The sequence below is a fragment of the Lonchura striata genome, chromosome 8, assembly GCF_050655825.1.
Source record: "Lonchura striata isolate lonStrDom1 chromosome 8, ASM5065582v1, whole genome shotgun sequence".
Taxonomy (NCBI): Eukaryota; Metazoa; Chordata; class Aves; order Passeriformes; family Estrildidae; genus Lonchura; species Lonchura striata.
Window position 1 is genome coordinate 12,320,165 of NC_140710.1, and position 23,276 is coordinate 12,343,440.

Below are 23,276 nucleotides of genomic sequence, written 5' to 3' on the forward strand. Positions count from 1 at the left end.
ATGGTTTGAGTGTATGATAGGAAGCAACCTTTGAATTTCCACTCTTATGGGTCGTATCATTAATGCCTCATCTGGATGTGTTCTCATCGTATTTCTGCAGCAGTGAAATGGTCTAAGGAGCACTATTAGCTCGACCCGGGAGATCGAGGGGCCGTGTGTTTAGGGATGTGCCCAGCTGCATCCCTGACAGATTCCTGGGGCTACCCCTTCCCTTGCTCCCTACGTGCTGCTGAAGGGCGCAGTTGGGAAGAAGCGTGTGGAGAGTGGAGGTGAAGTTGTAGCTGAGGACAGACGCGGCCTCTTGGTTGCCCCGTGAGTTGCTGCTGCTGTGGCCGCAGCCTGGTGGGCAAGCACTCGCCCAGCCTGGCTGGGGTGGCCCTGTCGCTGTGATGTGACACGGCAGCCTGGCTGTCCTGGCCCGAGACCCGCCGCGCGGACCGCGGGGCTGCGCCTCCCGGGGCACCGGCGGGGCCACGGGCGGGCAGCGCCGCGGGGCCGGGGCCGGGGCCGGGGCCGGGGCCGGGGCCGGGGCCGGGGGCGGCGGGCGGGGAGGGCGGGCGGCAGGCCGGGGGGAGGCGGAGGAGGGCGGCGCCGGCGGGAGCGGGGCTCGGTGGCGGCCGGCGGAGCTCCGCGCCGGCTCCTCTCCGGCCCCGCGGGGCGAAGCGAGCGTGAGCGGCGGCGGGGCCGGGACGGACACCGAGAGCGGGGTACGGAGGGAGCGGCGGGGCCGGCGGGGACCCTGGCACTTGTGCCCGGCGAGCCGGGCTCGCCCCGCCCCCGGTGGCGGCAGCGCTTAAGGGAGAGCGAGCGGGGGGCGGGAGCGCCGCTGGTCCGGCGCCGGGGCTGCCGCCGGTGCGCGCCCGCGGAGCGCCCGCGGTGCCGCTCCGCCCGAGGAGCTCGCCGGCCGCGCTCCGCTGAGCGCTCCGAGCGGCGGAGCTGCCTCGGGCCGGCGTGCCCCGTTCCCGATGCGGCTCAGTACCCGAGGGGCTTCAGCGGCGGTTTGTAACACGGGCTGTTAACGCCTGCTTTTTTTTTTTTTTTTTTCCCTACCTTTTTATTTTTTTTTTTTCCCTGCCTATGAAGGTTTTGCTATTAGGAATGTCCTTGGCGTAGAGATGGGAGATAAGTGTAAAGTAACTTGCAGAATTGGTCTCTGAATTACGGTGCGTCTAAAAACCAAGTTTGTGCTTCAGCGAGGGCACTCGGAACTTGAAGGCTTCAGTGCTGGTTAGGTTAAAGCTTTGAACCATGAATTTGTGGGAGTAGAATTGTTTAGAGGTACTAGGACATTGTTTTGAAAAAAAAATGTTTAAAAATGGAGTGTGATTTATGATCTCAAAATGCTCCAGTTTCAGTATTTCACTTTAGACTGTGTCTGGGCTGGTTAAATACTATCATTTTTGAAGTTTGTTGCAAGAATGTTTGTTTAGCGTAGCTTAACCACCTGAATTGTTTGTATTGTTTATCTTACTATATGTACATAACCATGGTATATTTTATACTTTATTTTGTATATATTATGCATAAAGGAACTCTAAATTTGCTGGAGGCTATATTTGCATTGTGTAATGCATGCAGATAATTGTTTTACCCTGTGAGTGATGAGCTTAAAATGTGATGCCATATCATATCACTCAGAAAACTGGAAAATTAGATTTGTACCGCAGACTCATATTATGGAATTTCTCTTTCAAATGCCATTTGAACAATGGTATGCCTTTTACAGCATTGTGTATATTTGTTTTTAATATTGCAGATGCCTTTTGATTGCAAGACTGCTGAAATGCTTTGAGGGCTGCATCTCCTTTCCTAACCATGAACAGTTCAAAATCACCAGGACTGGCTGGATTTGGAATCTTGAAAAACACAACGTGCCACACGGAGAAAAAGATTTCAGTTTTCTTTTCAATAATCTTCATGACGGTGGGAATTTTGTCCAACAGTCTTGCAATAGTAATTCTCATGAAGGCATACCAGAGATTCAGACAGAAATCAAAAGCCTCCTTTTTGCTTCTTGCCAGTGGTTTGGTTGTCACAGATCTCTTCGGTCACCTCATCAACGGAGCCATTGCAGTGTTTGTGTATGCATCAGATAAAGACTGGATTCGATTTAACCAGTCCAACATTCTGTGCAGTGTTTTTGGCATCTGCATGGTTTTCTTTGGTTTGTGCCCACTCTTCCTGGGCAGTGTGATGGCTGTTGAACGGTGCATTGGAGTCACTAAGCCAATATTTCACTCTACAAAAATGACTTCTAGGCATGTGAAAATGATGTTGACTATGGTATGTCTGTTTGCTGTTCTTATAGCTTTGCTGCCTATTCTTAGGTTTAGAGCCTACCAAATTCAAGCATCGAGGACCTGGTGCTTCTATAAAACAGAACATGTTGAGGACTGGGAAGACAGATTTTATCTCTTACTTTTTTCTTGCCTTGGGTTCCTGGCCCTTGCTATTTCATTCCTGTGCAATGCTGTCACAGGAATTACCCTCTTAAGAGTCAAATTTAAAAGTCAACAAAGACAAGGCAGATCTCATCATTTTGAAATGATCATTCAGCTCTTGGCTATAATGTGTGTTTCTTGCATTTGCTGGAGCCCATTCCTGGTAAGAGCATAATGTATTTGCCAATGTTTAATGCACATCACTGTATAAAAGTTATACTTTTTTGTCTCTGGGTTTTAAAGCACTTAAGTTGTGATAACAGCTCCACCCACTCAGTGATACTAATGTTATAGCATATTGCCCATAAGCTATGCACCTATGCATCTATATAAAACTGTTATTCTCCACTTCTGATGAATAATACACTAAGCTAAATACATAGTGATTGTGAGGACTGCATTTCCAGTGCTGTGGAACAGACAGTGGTAAAAGAATCATGGCTAGAATAATTCAGAAGAAATATTGAGCTCTTCCAAAAATTCAGTGAAATCTAGAATTGGGAAGTCTTTTTACTCTGTACAGTGTAAGTAATTTTTTTATTTATGGTAATTTACTTGCTGTTATTTCAACAGTTTAGTGCTACTTGTGAGCTTTGTTAGGGCAGATAACAGTTAAGAACCTGAAAAGTCTCCCTTCCATTATCAGGGTGTTAGGCCTTTGCTTTAGGGTCGTATTGAAAAACAGTGGTTGGCAGTGGGTTGAAATCAACATTTGGCTTAGACCTAAGCAAGCTGGGTTTGTAATGTGGACAGGAGAGCAGCAGAGCTGCTGTGGGACTGTCCCTGCTGTGACCCCCATAGGGTCAGTGCTGGCAGTGCCTGCTCTGTCAGTGAGCAGGGTCAAAGGAGGTGGGGTTGTGATATGGGAAAGAATCTGACAGCTCCAGTTGTATCGTGGCATTAGAAAGCTGGTGTTAGCTTTGTCTCCTTTTAGTGTACCAAACTTGTCTGAAGAAATTCAGTTTTTCTGCTAGGGTCAGAGGGTTTAAATCACAAGTAACAGGGAATCTTAATTTCTTCCCTAGAAACAGGGTCCTGTAGTTTTCCAGTGATATAAATGAGCAATTTTGGATTGAGCTAACAAATACTGACATTTAAGTCTGGGATCTGTATCAGATCCAGCTATGTTTCATCTGCTCACTGCCTATGGTAGAGTCTGAAGTTACCTGAGTTAGTTAAAAATTAGATACTGACACTAGCCTAGCTGCAGCAGTTTGGTATATCTGGCAGGTTGCATTTAATTAATCCAGAATCGCTGCCTTCAAGGTGAAGTCTAGGTACGAATGTCTGCGATCACTGAAATACACAATAAGTCTTTCAATTTTGTTCAAATCACAGAGAATATTTCTAGTCTTGCTCTGCAGAATAGTTTAAATTCATGTTGGCTTCTGTCAGTGTTGTGGCTGTAGTGTATGGAGCATAAAGAAAGCTGTCAGAGCAGCAGAGCAAGTTTTGTAGGGAACTTCTTTACAGTTATTTCAGACACCACCTGAAGTTTTGGTCAAGCCACAGAATGGTTTTCAAAAAAAGGATTTCATATGATGACTTTACTTTCCACAAAAAAGCAGCATTATTATCCTCTGGTGACATTTATTTTAATTTAAAGTAATTGTTCTTAAAAGCAGGAATTAATTTGGTGTCAGAAGAGCTTGGGTGTCAGAAGAGCTATAAACTTTTTTAGTTCAAAAGAGATACTTCATTTATTCAACACATCAAGTAACACTAAATTGCAACTACTGTGGTTGATTTTGTTATGCCATTCAGTTTTAATTATGATACATATTAAATGTATATAAAATTATAGTTTTAGAAATTGTGGCAATCTAATGAAATCACAGCACTACTTTTGTTAAAATATTTAACTTCAGCTAAGTGGTTGTTGAAGATGAATTTTTTTTCCAACCCTTTTTGGAGTTGGTGTTTGCATCAGCTTATGATGAGGGCCAGTGAATGACTTCTTGCTTAATTTTGGGCTTGGTATTTTTCAGGACTGTGTTGCAGAGGAGAGTTGGTTCACAAGGAATTCTGATTCATTGGGTGGCAAATCTGCTGGTGCTTTCTGTGCCTGCTGGGCTTGTGGTGCTTTGCCTCTGGATCTCTTTTGAAATGAGATGAGTCAAATTTACGTCAAAATCAGCCTGGCATTATGGAAAATAGTTCTGCAATGTGGACAATTTAAGTTAGAAAGGAAGAGTTTAAAAACCAAAAAAATGTAGGTGTAGTGTGGGATTAGATTCTAGGAACAAAGTTTCAAGGAAGTGAACAGTCAATGTTTTAGTCAGACAGTGTCAGTGGGAAATGCAATGGGACGGGGTCCTATTTCCTTTCTTAGCTGTTAGGATCATAGAGTTTATACCAGTTAATTTGCTGATTTATTTACCCATTCCTTGTTTTGATAGCAACAGGACACAAACAGAATTACAAGCATGGTGTTAATTTAGCAAGATTTTTTGGCCTGCAGTAGAATACAATTTTGTCAGGAACGTACTGCTCAAGTGCTACATTGAAGTGATTCAGGGTTTACCAAGTTATATGCTTTATGATTAATGGCTGATTCAAATCTGCTTGTCAGATACATCTGAAAGGTCTCAGGGCTTTTAATTTGTGAAAAGAGTGGTTTGTATTCTATAATATAATCAACATACACCAAAATAAGTATCTATTAACATGCATATGAGCAGGTGTTCATAGGTGAAATTATCTGGAAAAGGGTGTAAATACATTCTTGTTCTGTGTTTGGTGCTTTAATTTTTTTTCTCCAAGCTAAATCTAAAAGTCAGAATTTGAAAACTCTAGTCTTTGAATTGTGAATTCTACTTATGTTCTCTGTCTCAAAGAGAATACAGAACAAAATGTTACATGAGAGTAAATTGCCTCAAAGTAAACCAAAGTTACTAGAAACCAAATAAACTTCTGCAAGAGAAAGTGGAGGAAGGCAATGTGTTTCATACCACATGTGGTTTGCAGATACAAGAGTTTGGATTAATTTGGTGTTGGGGGGGTTTAATTTATTTATTTCCCTTCTGTTTTCAATCTAGTCTGGTATGTCCATTGACATATGTGTAGGGTTACCTTAATCGAGTCTGACCACTATTGTAATCCAACTGCAGATTTACTTCACTATTAGATTTTAAATTAATTTTATTTTTTTTCCAAGTGGAGTTAATATTGAGACATTGTTACTGTCCTGTGATAAAATAATTTTCAGATGTCATTAGAGTCACAAGACCCTGGATTCTCCTTTATGGTGTCTGGTGTGGAACTGAACTTGGCTTCTGCATCTGCTCAGTGATAGTGAAGTTGTTTCGATGTCTATTTTTATATGGGTGTAAATGTAAAAATAGCTAATACTTAATATTATAAATAATAATATATAGTATTGTAATCAGCCACCACCTCTGTTTTAAGATTCCTGAAGATACAGATGGAGCATTTTTCAAAAGCAGAGCCCATGGCATTTTTCAAAAGCAGAGCCCATATGGAGCTCTCCCTGTGGATTTTGGACAGGGACCTCCTTCTGATATATTTTTTTTTCCTTTGGATTTCTTTCCCAAGCTCTATCTCATCTGTTTTTCAAAAATAAGCAGCTTTTTCAAGTTTTCTGCCACTGTGAGAAAATCTTCCCTTAATGAAGTATGATAATGAGAGGTGCTCCCTGCTTCTTCCCTTACAGGGAAACACTGATGCCTTTTGAGGAGTTGAGAGCAGGAGAAAATTCACAAAAAAAAAAAACAAAAAACAACAAAAAAAAAAACAAAACCCAAAAAAGTGAAATTAATGAGTTTTATAATAATATATGTCTGCAGAGGCACAGTTGTTCTGACAATCCAAATAATTTTGCTTTGTGGTGGGTAATTCCAGGTAAATACGTTCTGACGATGTAATTTCAACTTCTCTGTATAATGTCAGCTTTCTTCATCCTTCTGAGAGCCTTATCCCTTTGCTAAGGGTATGCCAATTTTGCTGGATGAATTTGGTCCCTAGGGGTTGAATGCCCAAAGCAAATAGCTGAGCAGGAGCATTTTGTGACAAGCACCTCTGATGAAATACATTGTTATATAAAGCTGGTTTTTGGCTGTCACTTGACATCTGGCGTGTCATGAAAGAGCTTGGTTTGGAACTGTGCTTGTATGAGCAAATTCTGACATTGCTATGTCGTATTCTGTAGGGCTCAAGGGATAAGATATTATAAAATTTGTTTTTTTGGAGTAGCAAAGAGAACTGCCTAACTATGGACAGGAGAGATTTGTTTCAGAGTGTATTTATTTACAGGAACAAATTATGACACAGAGAAATTTCTAATCCTTTTCATGTGTGAAACACAGCCTGAGAAAAATACTTTTACATTCAAATTATTCTTGCTAAGATCTTTTTCTGTGCAGTTAACTGATTAATTTCATTCCAGTTTTACCTCCCCTCTACTGCAGAAAGTAGCCATTCCTGTTTTTTATGGAAAGAGCTCTGTTTATTTCATATGAATAAATCAACTGTTTGGTTGTTTTTTTTTAAATGCTTAGATTAATTTTTATCAGCCCCTTCTCATGTAGCTCTTCTCTTTCCAATTTGTTATGCTAATTGTGTCTCCCTGAACTCGCTCTGACTTTTTCTTATCCTCAGACCATCTCATGCAGTGAGGCTTGATGAATGCTTTTTGTGCACTTAGGGCTGTGTTCAGCTTGTGATTTACTGAATCACTTCAACTCAGAAGCTGCAGGTGCTGGTCTGAGTGGTCCTTTCAGAGAATGTGCTCTGGAGCTGGGGAGAAGCTGATGTATTAACAGGGAGGCTTTCACTGGAGTGCATCCCACCCTGGCTGCTCCACCAGCTGCTCTGGTGCAGAGCCAGGCTCAGGGTGGTGTGTGCTGAAGGAGGTCAGTTTGCTGCAGGTTTTACCCTAAGTAACTTCTGGGCCACGTCCTTGTGTCCAGTATAAGGTAGTTGGATGTACAAGGCAATCCTCTACATCTCTTTTGAGTGTTTTGGCATATGTAGCCTTGTATACACTTTGTCAGGTGTTCATACCTGTGTTACTCTTGATTGCTCATGTTCCTCTCCCTCCAGTCTTGTTTTCTGTCTACTTTATTAAGGTGGTAGTTTAATTTCTGTTGCACTGCCTTGTATGTGCAATGGGCATCATATATATGAGCTTGTTCCTTTATTAATGCTGTGTGTGTGCCTTCTTTGCTGGTTGTATTGTCCCTACAGCTTAAGAGTTACTAAAAAATTTATCCCTTGTGCTCTTGCGAGTGGTGATTTCTCAGAATCAGAAAGTGCAGCTGAGGAGGAGCAGGGAGATGTCCCAGGATGCAGGTCCATGCTCTGCCAGTGAGGACTCAGATCTTGTGTGGGGCTGCTCTGCAGAAGTGTGTTATTATTACCTTACTGTTTATTAGTCAAAGCTGCAGCCACTGCGAGCTTGTTGTGCCTGCACTGACAGCAGGGAGAGTGATATTTTCTTTGGAAAAAGAATAAATTAGGCTTTCAAGTTCCACAGGTGTATTTCTGAAGATTGACGAAAGAGATACACTTAAATATGTTCAGCTAACCTTGCAGCTTTCAGTGCTGTTCCAAGATTTTCAGAGGGAAAAACACCACTTACCTGTCCTTTTCAGGGCTCAGATTTTAAAGAAGATAATCAGCGATAGTTACTATGCTTGTGCTGGCTTTTGCCATTGAGTTCTGGCTGGAAGTTTGGCTGCTGGCACGGCGCAGAGACAGGGTCCTTGTCAGCAGAAAAGGTTTGTGAGGGCTGTGGGAACACCTGACACTGCGGGTGCCAGGGCAGCTCTCCCATGGCACCGAGAGCTCCTTGGGCACCGTCAGTGCCTCTCTGAGGCCGGGTGCAGGAGCCCACTGCTGTCACCATGGCTTTAATAAATGAACCAGGGTCCTGGGGAAAGGAAGAAAAAGCTTTCTGCCGGCAGCAGGCCTGCTGGATATGCCTCTTTACCTCCAGTCTGCAGCACCACTACAGCGATAGCTACTGTTGAGTGTAGATAGTGATGTCTCTTCCAGACCTCGCTCTGGAGATCAGGAGTGTCAGTTTGAGTAAAATGTTCCTTTGAAAAAGAATTCCTGAGTTCGATTGTGTTTTTGAGCTGCATTAGAGAAAGGGCTCTCACTCCTATCATGGTCCTTTCATTGCTCACTGAGTTTCTCAGTAGATCCATTAACTGTGCAAATTCAATTACTGTTCTTGCTTGAGTTTCTTCTAGCATCTGATAACTCAAGGTTACATTGCTGAAAGGTTATGGTCTTTGCTAATATTGTGGCCCAAAAGGTATTTTGAAATACATAACTCATTTTACAGGCTAAGAGGAAAGAGAACACCTATTTTGATTGAAGTTTTTGTGAGTCTCAGGACAGAAGTTTATTTCCAGCTTAGTTGCCCGTGGAATAAGGTTTATGCAGCAGCTCAGACAATTTGAGTGTGCTTTTGTTTGTCCCCATGAAAATACTCCTAGAAAGAATTTGCATGTGTTGGCAGAGAGAGCAACAAAGTTGAATACTTTGTTTAAAAGTAATGTGTTTAAAAGTTGAATCCACCTGTTCAGATGTATTTCGATGAAACCTTTGGATAAGATGTTCATATCTTTCTTAGTATTGGCTGCAGAGAACTGTCTTTAATTTTGTATTCCTAAGTGGCACAGCTGCCCAATTCCACCAGGTTACATGAGAACCGGAATGACATTAATTTTAGACTATACCTAGCTAAAATGATGCTGAATTTTAAAAGTACTATTTTGATTCTCAGAATTGGTCTCTTCCTATTGTCATCTTTTTACAGTACATAGAGATCTTACAGGCCTTATCCTTTCTGAGAAACATGAATCATTTTAACAAAAATGTTTATAAATATGAGCCAGGGTGTAGTTCATGATCGAGTGCTTAGAAAGTCTATAGTAATTGTGGCTATATTTGTAATTCAAGTGTTTACCTCCCCCTCACAGAAGTCAGGGAGCTGAGATACTTCCACAGGAAAGTGCTGGAGAAGGAACGGGCAGTGGTAATGATAGGAACCAGGGAAGGAAAGAGGGCTGAGAGTGACTTATTGCCCTTTACCAGAGGCTTCTGGGGAAGCATAAATAGATGTTTTGTTATCTATGTTTACTTGTGCTGTTTGGAAAAATTTGCGTAAAGCCTTTTCTATTAAAGCAGTGCCATCAGAATACAATAAGATTGTTTTGGAGAGAAAAAGTAGGGAAGGCAGGTTTCCAGTCACATGAGAACATGGCATTTTCAGAATATCGTGCTTCTGGTTTTCTTTCATCATTGTTTGCTTCTTGATTTTTAAATTTAGATGTTATATACAGAATTAAACGATGAAGCACAGTGTTTCAAATGGATGTCCGTGACTTTCACAGAAAATGTAGGTTTTTTGTTTTTTCAATTTTGAAGTTGCCATCTCAAGAAATCAAAATCTGAAAATTTCACCACATTTGCCATTCAAAACTTTTCCTTGTTTATTTTGCTTGGTTAAGTTTTTGGATTCTGTGTTTGATGTTAAAAGTCAGTTTGACATTCATTCCATTGTTTGAGATAAGAGAATTCTTCCTGTTTCCTAGATATTACACTTATTCAGGCATTTCTTACTTGAAAATGTTATACTCTGTATAACCATCTTTGGAAAATGTCATACATGGCATAACCATTTTTGGATGGTTATTTTAGGAAAGCTGTCTTTCCTGACTATCTAAACACTTTAAATGGTAAAGTTGTTACTGAAAAATCTCAGGGAGTAATACACTCACATGGAAAAACTCCAGAAGATCCTTCATCCTCACCAGTTTTAATGACAGACGTCAGGGTGTAATATACATTCATATATTCTGTGAGAGAATATTTTTATAATTATTATGCTGTTAATTCACAATCTGAAGTGTGGCATGGTGCTTTCTGGCACGAGTTCCTCGTGTCTCCAGTGCTGTAGAATTGGTTGATGTCTGAGAGGGATTGCTGAGCTGCAGTTTGGGTGGAGGTTCCCCTGCCCAGTGCCCAGCAGTGCAGAGCACAGCCCGGCCTCTGTGCCTGTGCTTGGCCAAAGCAGTGCCCAGGGAGCAGAGCCCTGCAGGGAGGGTGACACCAGGGGTGACACCAGGGGTGACACCAGGGTGACAGTGAATTTTTAGCAGGCGTGACTCATTCTTTGGGATTCATTTTCCTTTTGGGTGAGGTGCAACAGACAGTGGGGTGAGCAGGAGCTGCTTGGGAGGTGCTGTGCCATCTCCTGCTGTCCTGGACCTGTGTGCTGCTCCTTGGAGCTCTGGGCTCCTGAAGTTACAGGAGAGGGGTAGGATGGAAAGGATGTAGTGAGTCTGCTCAAGAGTAACCTTGTGATGACTGACTTCAGGACATGAGTACATGGGCAGGAAGACTTTTGTGCTGGGAGGGATGTGACCAGCTATATTCCCATCTACTTCACTGCATGGAGAGAAGAAGCACGAAGCAGTGATAGCACTTTGTTTTAGGATTTACAGTTCATTAGTGAATTTGAAATAAAGTTGAATTCACCTTTTACCAGAGGTGTGCATTTGCAGCAGTAATGTGAAAAAAATCACCTTTAAGTGGAGATGATTTTTCTCTTCCATCCTCCTCCTGAAAGATGGTTGAGCTGTACAACAGGCCCTTGCAATTTATTTGTCAACATAAAAGAAAAAGGTAATTGCGAATTATATATTTCAGCTTGGTACTTATATTGCTAATTCATTAGTCATGGTATTTCTGATCATAGCTGCTTCCTCATGCTGTGGAAACAGGCTTTCTTGTAGCTTTAAAACATGTAGCTCAGGAAACAGGTTGTTTATTTGACTTTGGTATGGACGCTATGTCTTTTCATTTTGAAGTGAGTCATCTACTGTTTCCAATGCTAGAATCTTTTCTATTCATACCCACAATGCTTTCCTTTCAAATAAATTATCAAATAAGCTGTAAGGGTAATTACATTGCTAGGTAGTTGAACTGAAGTATTTCTTACTTTTATGGCAAGGAAAGGAAATAAAGATAGAGGATTGTCAATCCAGGATAGAAACATTTGTATTATTTAGGAGAAACAAAGAGGTGACCTTCAATCCTTTATTCAAGCCCAACATGAATTTATCCTCCTGCAAAACTGATGCTAAATAGGTAGTGTCTAAGGAAAAAGTGGACAGAAAATAAAAACTTCACTTTCACTTAATGTTTCTAAGTTCATGCACATAGACCTGCCCCTGCCCTCTGGTTATGAGGCTTACTTCATAATTCCTTTCCTGTCAGCTTCAGTGAGAAATTGCTTGGTCACAGACTAAGCTCTGAGAAAGGAATATGAGAAAATGGTTTTATTTGCTTGTGAAAAATTTTGTGATTTCCTGTTTTTTCTATACTTTTTGGACTTTTCGCACCTCTTTCACCTCTGTAGCTCTACCATACCTTCAAAATGCTTATGCAATTCGTTTTTAAGGGGAGCAAATAGTGAGCCAGTGGTTCTACTCTTAATTTTTAGTAGCATTATTATTTTATCACAGAAATACACATGAGAGAAAAGGAGACTCCTTTATTTTGCTACCACTTCTTAAGAGCTGATCCTGCCAAATTGTACATAAGGAATTACTACGTATGTCCTTAAAAGTACCCTCTGGGCTCTTGTGATGGAAAGCTGCCTCATATATTTTGCTGCTGACAATTCATTTTTAAATTGGCATTTTTTAAATAAAATCACTATGCTCAGTTAAAATTTAATTCCTAAGCTAAGTGATCATCTGGTATATAAAAGTTGAAGATAGAGTTAATGTTTTTCTTTTAGAAAGGGAAAGGAAAGCAAGCACTAGGGGAAAAACATGTTGCAGATCTAGAGCATAAAAAGCATTACATGGCATAAGTAGAACAGTGTGTGTACTAATATTTTGATGGCAGAAGTGGTGCACTGCATATTGTTCTTGGAAGCTCTTGTTTTCAAACTGACTTGCAGAATCACATAAAAAATAAAACCAAGCGTACTCAGTTTTGTTGCAACAAATGCTGGGCTTCTTTACTGCAAGATCAATATAGCAATGGTACAGGCAATTTGCTGTCAGTGTTTCTTTTTTAACAGCTCTACTTGGGAGATATAAAATGGTACATAAAATGTGAAGATATATGCATTTTTATTTCTTTCTCACACTATTTTGCAAATTTATTTTCTTAAGGTCTCTCTTTATAGAGTACTACAAAATGTCATCCTGTAAGATCCCTTGCCTGTTAGACTGAAGCTGCTTTTATAAAATGAAAAGTTCCAAAAACTCTAGAAATCCAAAATAAGTGTATATTTTTTGTTTCAGTGGATTGGGACATAATCAGTAAAGTTCTGCCTTGAAACCTCTGTGGTTTAGAAGAAGGAGATTTGCATCTCAGGGTTCAACATAGGCAATAGTGACAAAATATAAGTGTTCTGCAAATATGACAAATCCATGGACTTCCTTCCATTAATGGAAATCCTCAGAATGGCTTGTAAGGAAATCCAAAGGAAGAGGCTTGGGAGGGTCTGCAAGGTTCCCACAGGGAAGTGGAGTCTGAGGGCTGAGCTGCAGAAGACAAGAATTTCCGATAGTTGTCTATTCTGCTTTCCATGTCGATCTCTTGGTGACTGGGTTTTATCCAGTTTCCTGAAGTCAAGGATAGAACCTTGACTAGAAGGTTTAGAGCCTGTGAGGTGACATGCATCAAAGTTTCATTTTTGTCTTATTTCTCAACTAGCTCTAAAGTCAGTTGCTTGTTTTGACTGGCTGTCCTTGGGTACTAACAGGAATGTGACTAAGCAGCCCAGCCTTTGAGCCTATTGGTTGTTCTCGTGTAGATCCAATTGGAAGGAAAATTAAATTAGTGCTGTTTACATTTGGAGGGTGGTGTGAAGCCTTGGAGCAATTTTTGTGTTTATTGCCGTGAACTTTGTCCCTAAGGGAAATGGCAATTCTCTGATGATGTCTACTAGGTGCAGAATTGAAGAAGTCAACAATTTAAAAATATTTAAAAAAAAATTTCCATCAGACTTTCTGGATCTTACAAAGAGAGCTTTGGTTTTAATGAAGCTTAAGATTGGACAAAAATTATGTAGAAGTTTAATGTATTGTCTCAAGTTCTTCCTTGACACAAATCTGATCTCTCTGTCTATATTTTTAGGGACACTGAATTCTCAGGTCCTTTCTTAAACCAGCAAGGACTACTATGAGTCAAAGTAACTTTATATCTTTCAAGCAGATACCCTTGCTTTTAAAAACTGCTTTTACAGTTATGCTTTTATAGTACCTTTTATAAAGAAAGTTTGAATTGTCATAGTTACATCAAGTGTTTTTTTGGGGTTTTTTTTTTGCAAACTCGGGAGACATACTACAGCTGTCTTCATATAAACAGTGTATAAATCAGCAGAGTGCTACTTGGATTCTTACATTTCTAAATATGTTAGAAAATACCATGAGTTACGTGTATTATTTACCAGCTGGGGATTATTTTTTTTGAGTCATGCTGCTGAATCTGTATGAATATTAACTTCAGTTGTGGAGATCAAAGGTGATTAAATATGATGCAATAGTGTTGCCTCTTCCCCACTTGGGTACTGTCGCCTACAGAGAACAGAATTCCTTTGTCATACCAACCTGGTGGACCTGCAGGGAAAGGAAAAAAGGGTTTCAACTGGTTCCCTGACTTTGAACCAATTATTGACCTCTGATAGTCAAATAAGAATAATTGAAGTGTTCTTTTTGTGCCCATGGAGGTGGTTCCACTTTCAAAAGTCCACTTGGCACTGCACCATGTTCTGGTGGCAATTTCTGAGCTGATGACTTCAACCATTTCAGTGACATGAATTTCTCACACCCACAGAGAAAATCCAGACTGTCTGCATGTTTTGCTTCAATGAAATCCTTTATTAAACAGCTGGTAGTGTATTATCCTTTTAATAACTTATGGTTTCAAACTGACTTTGGAAGAGTATTTTAAGAATTTAAATTTAAATAAATAGACTATGAACATGTGAGAGAACTAATAATTTATATTAACTTCATTCCATTCCACCCCTCTTCTGCTGAAGTTTAAGTCTTGCTCTAGAAATCAGCAGATCATTTCAGAAAGGCTCCAGAATGCTTGCAGTTTTCTTACATTATTTTTCAGATGTGATGAACCCCCAGAACAGGGCAGTCTCTTTGGAGGAATGAGAAGCTCTCTCACTTTATACTCAAGGTGATGGCAACATGTCTTGCTGCTCTGCCACAAGTGTTTAAGCATAAAAATGCTCATGCTCAGGGCTGCAATGAGATTCTCTGTGTTATTCCATTTCTATATAGAAATCTTGGCCTTTCAGAACTCCAAAAAGCTTTTATATTAGTTTTAGAGATGTAAGAAAGAAAATATTTTTTAATTTCTGCATAATACTTCCAAATAATGTTAGTAATATGGTTAGGAAAATCTTATAAAACAAAATTTGTAGAGAATTAGATTTTATCTTATTTCTAATCCAGGGACCTACATCTGAGTTGTTTAAATGTGTGTCTGCGTACATAAGCTCTACTTGCTCTGTGTGAATTTAGATGTATTATCTTTTGTATGTCTGATGTTCAGAAGAGGCAACTGAAATATTCTGGATGAAATGTCTCCAAGTCAGAATCCATAGATACTGTATTAGTTTTCCTTGGTGTCCTGATTTACTTCATGCAAATCCATAATCAAAGCAGAAGTTGTTTATGTTGAACAGCAAATTAATAGATTAACTTAGATATGATTACTTCTAAATGCAAATTGCTTCTAAATGCAAAAACTTCTCACAAGTGTTCAGATAATATGAGAAAATAAGTTTTACAAAGTCTAGATGTATATTCTTTTCCTTATTACAACATCTACTGCATTTTTTTTTTCCAGACATGAAATTGCATTGGATTTGGCATTTATTAACTCCAGAGAATGTGAGAGAGGAACAATAAATGAATTTTTAAGTACATCAAGAGGCAGATTAGTAACTTGTATATCTGTATGAAGTCAGACGTGATGTATGGGATAAAGACATTGGTCTGTGAGCTCTATTGAGCTGTCATTTCTGGAGTATTCTGTCTGAGTTTGCCTTGCGGTATTGGACTTCTAATAAATAAAATGTAAACTGTCCTGAAAAAGCATCTCGTGTGAAGCCAAAGGAGCTGTTCAAATTTGGGTGGGCTGCTGATGTCAGAGAGGAATGTGCCCAGTGGTTGTGGGTGAAAAGCAGATTCAGGGAACTGGCCTGTGTTTGTGTTGGCTTGGTGCTCAGACATTCCTCTCCTCCCCTCACCAGTTCCCAGCTGTGTTCCTACCAGTCCTACCAGCTTCCTTAGCAATGTTCCTGGGAGCTTCCTTTGCTGCTCCCATAGAAGCCATACAGAAACACTCCATCAAAGGCTTCATCAAACAAATTCAGTATCCTTTTTTACGTCTTCACTTTGTGCCTCAAGATGTGGTGACCTGCAAGCTATAGGTAGGGTTTGGAAAAACAGAGAAGCATTTTAAAAGAAGTAACATAGGTTTGTTGGCATATTGAGCTTTAGGTTTCTCTGTTCATTCATTATTATTTTTTAGTTTTGCTGTTGAGTTACTTTTCAGTGCATCTTTTTGAAACTACAACCCTGCACTTGGACAGCCTGACCCTATTCTCACTGCCCAATAAATCAGTGTACTCACAGCATCAGTTGTAAAATATCCCGTTTCTTAGTTAAATAACTGCAGTGCTTTAAAGGCTTTGGAACAAAAAGCCTTACAGTGTTTCATCGTTCTACCAAAAAAGTCTTCATGTGGTTTTAACGTTAATAACAGGGAGAAATAATTTACTATCTTCTGGCAGATTCCTGGCCTGGAAGATCAGGCTTTCCTCACACAGGGACTCAGGTTACAAATGCCCAGTGGCAGGCAGCCTGTAAAGGAGGTATCTGCAGGGCAGGAGTCCCAGTGGCCTGAGTTTCCCTGGGGCTGTGTCCCTGCAGAGCAGGGGGCCAGGGCCACACCTTGCTGGGCTGCTGTGGCCCTTGGGCATCCTCTGCCAGATGCTGCCTGCTGAGCTGGTCTGGAATTCCACCATATGGAATTATTGGCTCTGGTATTGTTATTGCTGGAGGTCTGTCCATGTGTAGCATTTCCAGATGTGACTGAAACCTTCCGTGTCTCCACTGACAAGTGGCTTTTGTCACCATGGCTTAATTTTTCCTATAGAACTCTAAATCCTCTGGTGTCAATAAATTGTGTTCTGCTGCAGTGTAAAAAATGTGAATCTTCTTGTTGAAGTCAAGGTACTGTGTTCTTTATGCAGCCTTTGATTAGGAAAATGTGAAAAAATAAATAGCTGTTACAAAAACGTGCTGACCTACAAGTGGATTCTCTCCTTGAGAAAATCCATTTTTGGAACAGTCTTGGCACGCTTTATTAGATCAAATTCTGGATTAAGATTTTACTTGTTGCTCAGATCAATCTCTCATTTTGGAGGGTGTTCCCTGGCTGGTTGCCATCCTCTGCTTAAAGTTCAGCAGAAGTAATTCAGGAGAGGCACACGTATGTCCTTTGTAAAACATTAGAGGATTTCTAGGAGATAAATTGTGTATGCCTGAAAGTATTTACATTGCACTTTGGGATGCACTGATGCTGTGAATGTGTGAAGTTTAGAGACAGTGTTGAAACGATTTTACTTATTTGCATGCTTTGTATGTTTTTTAATGTACAATTCTAAAATACTCGATTTTCAGGTAATTTAAATGTTCTCTTTGTGTATTTTTTGATGCATAATTCTAAAATATTCCCCTTTTCAGGTGACCATGGCCAGAATTGGGATTAACGAAGGTCGCTCAAAGGACACCTGTGAAACGATACTTTTCGCTCTCCGAATGGCCACGTGGAATCAGATTTTGGATCCCTGGGTGTACATTCTTCTCAGGAAGGCTGTTCTTAGAAACCTGTACAAGATCACAAGTGGATGTTGTGGCGTGCATGTCATCAACTTACACATGTGGGAGCTCAGCTCCATCAAGAATTCTCTGAAGGTTGCAGCAATATCAGAGTCACCAGGAAGTTCCAAGCAGATAAACCTCCAGCCTCTCAGCTCTTTGGGACAATAAAGTGTAGCTCAGTCTATGAAGAGATGATGAAGGCAACTCCTACATGGGCAGTACCTTAAAATGAATTTCAGGGCTCAGTGGTTTGGCATTTGTTTTAAATTGTGAGTGGTCTGCTATTGTTGCTTACCAGTTTGATATTGCTACTCCAAAAGATGCCCTTGAATGTTTTAATTCACTTTATTACATGGAAGGGAAAAATATAGATGTCTTAGCATTCCACTACCAGTTTTGGAAGGGATGTATTCTAAAGTGAAGAGGGCTTCTTATAACACTCCCCACCAAACCTTTCACCTTAACAGGTGCATTAGAAGTGCAGAAGTGATCTCCAGGGTGATTTTTAAAAGGGGCAGATGTTTTCTACCAGAGAATCCCTCAAATTCTTTGTAGAGTCATTGTTTTCTAGAATAAAGTCAAGCAACCTTTCTATAAGGGTATTCTGTTCTTCTAGGCATTGAATTTACCAACTGTATATAAAAAAGACATGTTGCTTGTGTCCAGTTTATTGAATGATCCACTGTGCTTGGTTCATTGACTTGATCTCTTAATTATTTACTGTTCCATGAATTTTTGGAAGAGCTGCAAACTCTTCATAAGTGTTAGTGTTCCTTTCAAATCACTGACAAAACCTGAGGTTCCCTTTGGGAACAGAGAAGCAAATGAGCTCAGCTTCCTTATAGTTATGTTTTCAGGTGTATTGGTGAGCTTTTAGTCCTTTCAGTAAATTCTGTTGAAACTAACAGGCATAAAGCAGTGGTTAGTCTGTGAAAACAGTGGTTTCCCCCTCCATCCCAAAGTGAAGGATGATTCTGGAAGTGTTCCCCTAGTATATGTACTGAAATACTCATGTGGTACAGTGGCTTCATTTGTAAAAGGTCACGTGTGTTGTGAAAATGTGTGTGACCAAAGGAGCACCTCTGCAGGAACTGCTTAGGGACAGGATTTAGTTTGTGAAAGAAAACTGAATGCTCAGTTTCACAGGGTCTGTGTCTGAAGAGCTGAGAGCATTCAATAGTTTGAAGGTACCAGAAAATTTTCAGGACAGCTTCACATGGAAGGCCCTTCACCTTTAATGCTGCTAAAAGAAGCTTTGGGTTTTGTGACTGTATGCTGTTCAGAAGCCAAAAATGAGAGATATTGTTTTAAGATAGGTCTATGTCATTTTTACCTACTTAACTTCAAATAACTATATTAGTGAAGTGTTGGTATAGTTGAACAAAGTAATTAAAAATAGATTCACTTAGAAGACAGTCTGAGGGACCAAAACTATTCGCAAAGCACAAAATCATGTTGTATGTGAGAGTAGTTTGTAAGTCAGAAAATAAAAACCCTCAAGGTTTAAATATTTTTTCTTTTTTTTTTTTTTAATTTTTAAAACTATTTCCTTTTTGTTTTAAAAAGGTTGAAAAATAAGTGGGTTAAATAACCCTGTACTGAAATGGCTTTATTTACCCTAAAGAATTTCTGTATGTGATTTTTTTTCTCAGTCATAGGGCTGATAAATGGTGGACAGATTTGATGCTGGTATAAGTTCTGCACTTCGTGTGAGTTCTGCTGAAATCTGGAAGCATTCAGTCAGTGCTCAACGTGGCTTTTTTGTTTCGTAGAATGTGATGTCAGTGTATCTGTTGACATAAATTATTTGTTCCCTATGGAAGATTGTTGTTTTAGCAGCTGCAAAATAATGTTGGTGCGTAAATTGTTGAGATATTTGATTGGTGAATGAAGTTTGAAAATGCTCCATTTTGTTGTGTGAATAAATGTAGCTTGTGTTGTTCACTCTGTTGGTTTGTAAAACAACAAAGCAAAGTTTATATGTATATGTGATTTCTTAATATTTTGTGTACTGATACACACTGAATGTAAATTGCAAAGCCTCATTAAAGTTACCAAACTATATCCTGAAAGTTAAGGTGGTTTTGTGTAACCAAAAGTTCCTAAGTTATTAAAAATAATTCTTATGACAAAAAACATCACACTGGATTCAAGCCAACCACTACCATTCCCCTGTGTGTGAAGGCAGAGAGGAGGCCAGTGAGAATTCAGGCAAGAGGTACCAGTGTTTGTACATGGCCAGAGCACCTGGTGGTCTGAGGCAGACAAGGTCATGTTCTGATGACCCATGCTTAGAAAATGCAAATAAAAGTGGAACTGAGGCAGTTTGGTGCAAGTATCTACCCATCTTTCACATACACTATAAATCCTGGGTTTTGTTGTTGCTATTTTGCCTTGCTCAGTGATGTGATAGCCTGCAGAGGCAGCTCAGGATACAGTCACCCAAGGACCTGTTACCACTGAAAGTGATGGGATTATCATTTCATTTCATCTCACAGAAGAGCCAGCAACGTGCTGTGTTGTATGATTAGCAAGTTATATGTTTTATGGAATATGAGATTATTAAAAAAACAGTGGGATGGCTTCACATTAGGATCTGAGTATTGCCCAGGCAGGGAGCAAAGGACAGTCTGCTTAGGGATGTGCTGATGTCTCTTTAGAAGCTGGCTAACAATGCGGGCAGTCATGAGCTGCCTGTTTATTGCTGGCAGCAATTAGTGCCTCCAGAGCAGGCAGGGGCAATAAGTGCTCTGGTGGGAAGAAAGTGAATCTCATTTCTGACTAATGACTGAGGAAATCCTTAGGGTGGGAGAATATTTTAATCTAATTGGGATTTTAAGCAACAGCAGGCTATATAAGGAAGCACATTATCTTGAAATGAAGTCAGCCTGGGCTGAACCAACATGCAGAAGAAAGAAACCATCAGTAACCAGTTGCTCATCATGGGAATTATGCAAATACCTGTTGTTTGTTACCTGGATACAAAGATGGAGAGCAAAGTTCGAGGTCTTTTAGATGTGATTCTTGAGACAAAGGGTCCACCTTGTGTGTTCATTATCAGATTTCTGCTTATTAAGTGTTTCCATTAGTTTAGTCTGATGTTAGCTACAATTTCAGGAATAGTAATATGTACCAGTTCTGTAGCCATGGTGATCCTTTAGGACAAGGTGCTGGGACCTTCCAGATGGGCCTTACCTGCCAATGCACTGCTCCAGGATGTTACAGGTAACTCAGCACTTCACTGAATAACAGCATAGATTGGAATGAGATTTAATTTTCTTGGGAAAATGCTCAAATGCCAAGGGAATTTACTATGTCTGTGGTGACTTTTATTGCTTCCTTAAAAGAAATTAGATGCTTTTCAGTTTTAACTTCTGCAATCTGCCACCATTAAAAATGGCAAAACTGGTCTTTCATTTCAGCAAAGTACTTTCTATTAAGGGTTGCTGAATTATGTTGAGGAAAGTATTTACTCTTTGAATAGACAATATTTTCCTGCTGAATGTCAGTTAATTTTGATACTTACTAGGAATACTTAATAGTGTAACACTGTTTCAAAAGTGAGATAAAAGAGGGGCTGTTTAAAATGCATGTGTTCTTGAGATACCACCAATTTTAATACTATGTTGAGGAATAGCTACAAAGAAAAAAAAATCATGAGTTCCAATACCCCTTGGCCATCAGCTTGTAGTGAGTGTTTATCTCAGGTGGAAAATACTGCCCATTAAAGCTGTGCTGATTAGTTCAGTAACAACATGCTTTGTATTCTCATAAAAATGACTGTTTATAGGTGTGTTGCTCCTTACCAGTGGCTGGAGCAATGTGGTGAGTAGTGGTGACAGGTATTGTGTGTCTCACAGGTTGCTGTCTTGGACACTGGAGCTGGGCAAGCAATGGTTAAAATATTATATTTGCTTCTCTGCATGGAACAGCCACTATCACAACTTGCTTTCTGGTGACCATTAATACATCCAGTTGGATAATTTGGAGGGATACCTTCTTATGTTCTAAACAGAACAGTTCAGATTATCAGGTAAACTGCTCTCTCTACACCAGAATGTTTGCTGTTGATTTTACTCAGTTGTTTTGGGAACTCACGCCCTTGGTGGGAGGAGGTCAGGCTAGTGAGCAGGACCTACACTTGATTATCATTAGAGATCCTTGAATGTAACTCACAGATTCTTTAACTCATACTTTCTTCAGGCTTTCCCAAGCTTTCCTGGTTATTTCATTAGATCTCATTTTTTTCAGTGAAGGCTGAAAAGCAATGACAGTTGCAGGTCTTTGTCATCTGTTATTGGTTTGTCCTTGGTAAGTAGTAAACCATACTTTTTCTGTTTTTCAGTTCACTTTAACACTGTCTGGTAAATCAAAGCATATTTGCAGTCTGACCCTTTTGTAGCTGATGATCTCCTTTTGTGCAGATAGATGCAATACACATATGTGGTCCACAATTTCTGGCTCAGGTATCTTGAATGCTATCTCTGAGTACAATGTTTGTTGGTTTGGGATTTTTTTGTTCCTTTAAGGGTTGCCATAGGAGGAAGTTCCATCTGGCTCTGGAGAAACAGAAGTGATTTATGTTTAGAAGAGGTAGGCAGTGCAATCGAGGAACAGATCTGCTGGTGGAAACAGGGATTTGAGCAGAGCCTGAAAATTGTGCAAGCCCTAAACCATTAGGTCTTACTCAGTACAATTTATTCATAAGAAACAGAAAACAAACAAACATAATATTTGGAGCAAGTTACAGGAAGAATTAATGACACAAAAATGCCAAAGGTTGAGTCAATCACAATTGCTTGCTGTAAAAGATCTGACCCTCCTCGTGTGGGGAAAAGCTTCCTGTAAACACTGCAGGAACTCCAAGTGATGATGCTTTAAGAACAAACCCACTTGTTCCTTTCTGCTGCCTCCTGTAAACAAACTGAAGTGATTGGACAATGGTTAAATATTAAAAATATTATTTCAAATGCAATTTAAAAATTGTTTATAATTAGGAGAAGTTAAAGAGTGACATAGATGAAAGCAACACGTTCATGGAGTCTTTAAAAAAAAGTTCTGTGGCTGCAGGAATATAAATATGTATCTATCTAGCTGTTTAATTTCAGCACCATGGTTGCAAAATAAATACTTTCTACAGAAGTTTACAAAAATGAATCTATTTCAGTTTCTTTTTTTAAAAAACAACTTTACTTTCAGTAGGAGGTTGACAAGTTAAAATACTTCAGGCAAAAAATTGTTACAGTAAAACATCCATACGAAGCACCTACCCTTTCCAGCAAAATTTATGTGTGTGTATCTAATTTCTTCTGAAGGCAGAAGCATAAAAATACTTTGAATTCTGTCGTAATTGTAATTCTGTAAAAAAATTCTTAAAAAAAAATTGTAATCTGAAACAATTTCTTTGTTGGACTGCATCTTTCAGTCCTATTTTCACTTCAGATATGCTGAAGGCAGAGCTGTGGGAAGTGAGGGCTCCAGCAGGGGAATGTAGATCAGTCCATGCCAAAGCAACCTGGTAGCCTAGAGTGGAACTTTTACAATGACCCCTGGACAAGTAAGAAAGTCTAATTTTAATTTCAGGATTAAAATTTATTTATATAATTCCTGACAAGCAGAGACTTCCAATAATTTCTATAATACCTTAAATTTTTATGCATGAAGTTCCCCAGATGCCTGAAACACCACGTGCTATCTGCTGCTCCTGGTCTGTGTGACACAGGCTCAAGAGGATGATGAAGAGAGAACTTTAATCCATTATTGCTCAGAACAATTCAACCCCTGCTTTCTAAAATGGTAATCTGACATTTTTCATCTCTGTTGAGGATATTCTGTTTTGTCTTTAAACTGAAAGAGGGTAGATTTAGATTAGATTAGATATTGGGAATAAATTCTTTCCTATGAGGGTGTTGAAGCACTGGCATGGGTTGCC

General features: G+C 39.8%; 1 protein-coding gene across 8 annotated transcripts; it reads left to right on the forward strand.

Annotated features, from left to right (window-relative positions):
* The first annotated feature begins 204 nt into the window (after nt 1-204).
* On the forward strand, nt 205-19,408 carry PTGFR (prostaglandin F receptor). 8 transcript variants are annotated; one of them, XM_085586368.1, is made up of 3 exons: nt 205-312; nt 1,757-2,283; nt 17,207-19,408. In XM_085586368.1, exons 2-3 carry the CDS (start codon nt 1,816-1,818, stop codon nt 17,510-17,512), a joined length of 774 nt encoding a protein of 257 aa, XP_085442494.1. In that variant the 5' UTR covers nt 205-312; nt 1,757-1,815; the 3' UTR covers nt 17,513-19,408. The 8 variants fall into 8 exon arrangements, with proteins under 8 accessions (XP_085442494.1, XP_085442492.1, XP_021383033.1 ...); XM_085586366.1 differs by having other exon boundaries at nt 207-312; nt 1,757-2,604; XM_021527358.3 differs by lacking the exon at nt 205-312 and adding an exon at nt 573-707 and having other exon boundaries at nt 1,757-2,604.
* The last annotated feature ends 3,868 nt before the right edge of the window (nt 19,409-23,276 follow it).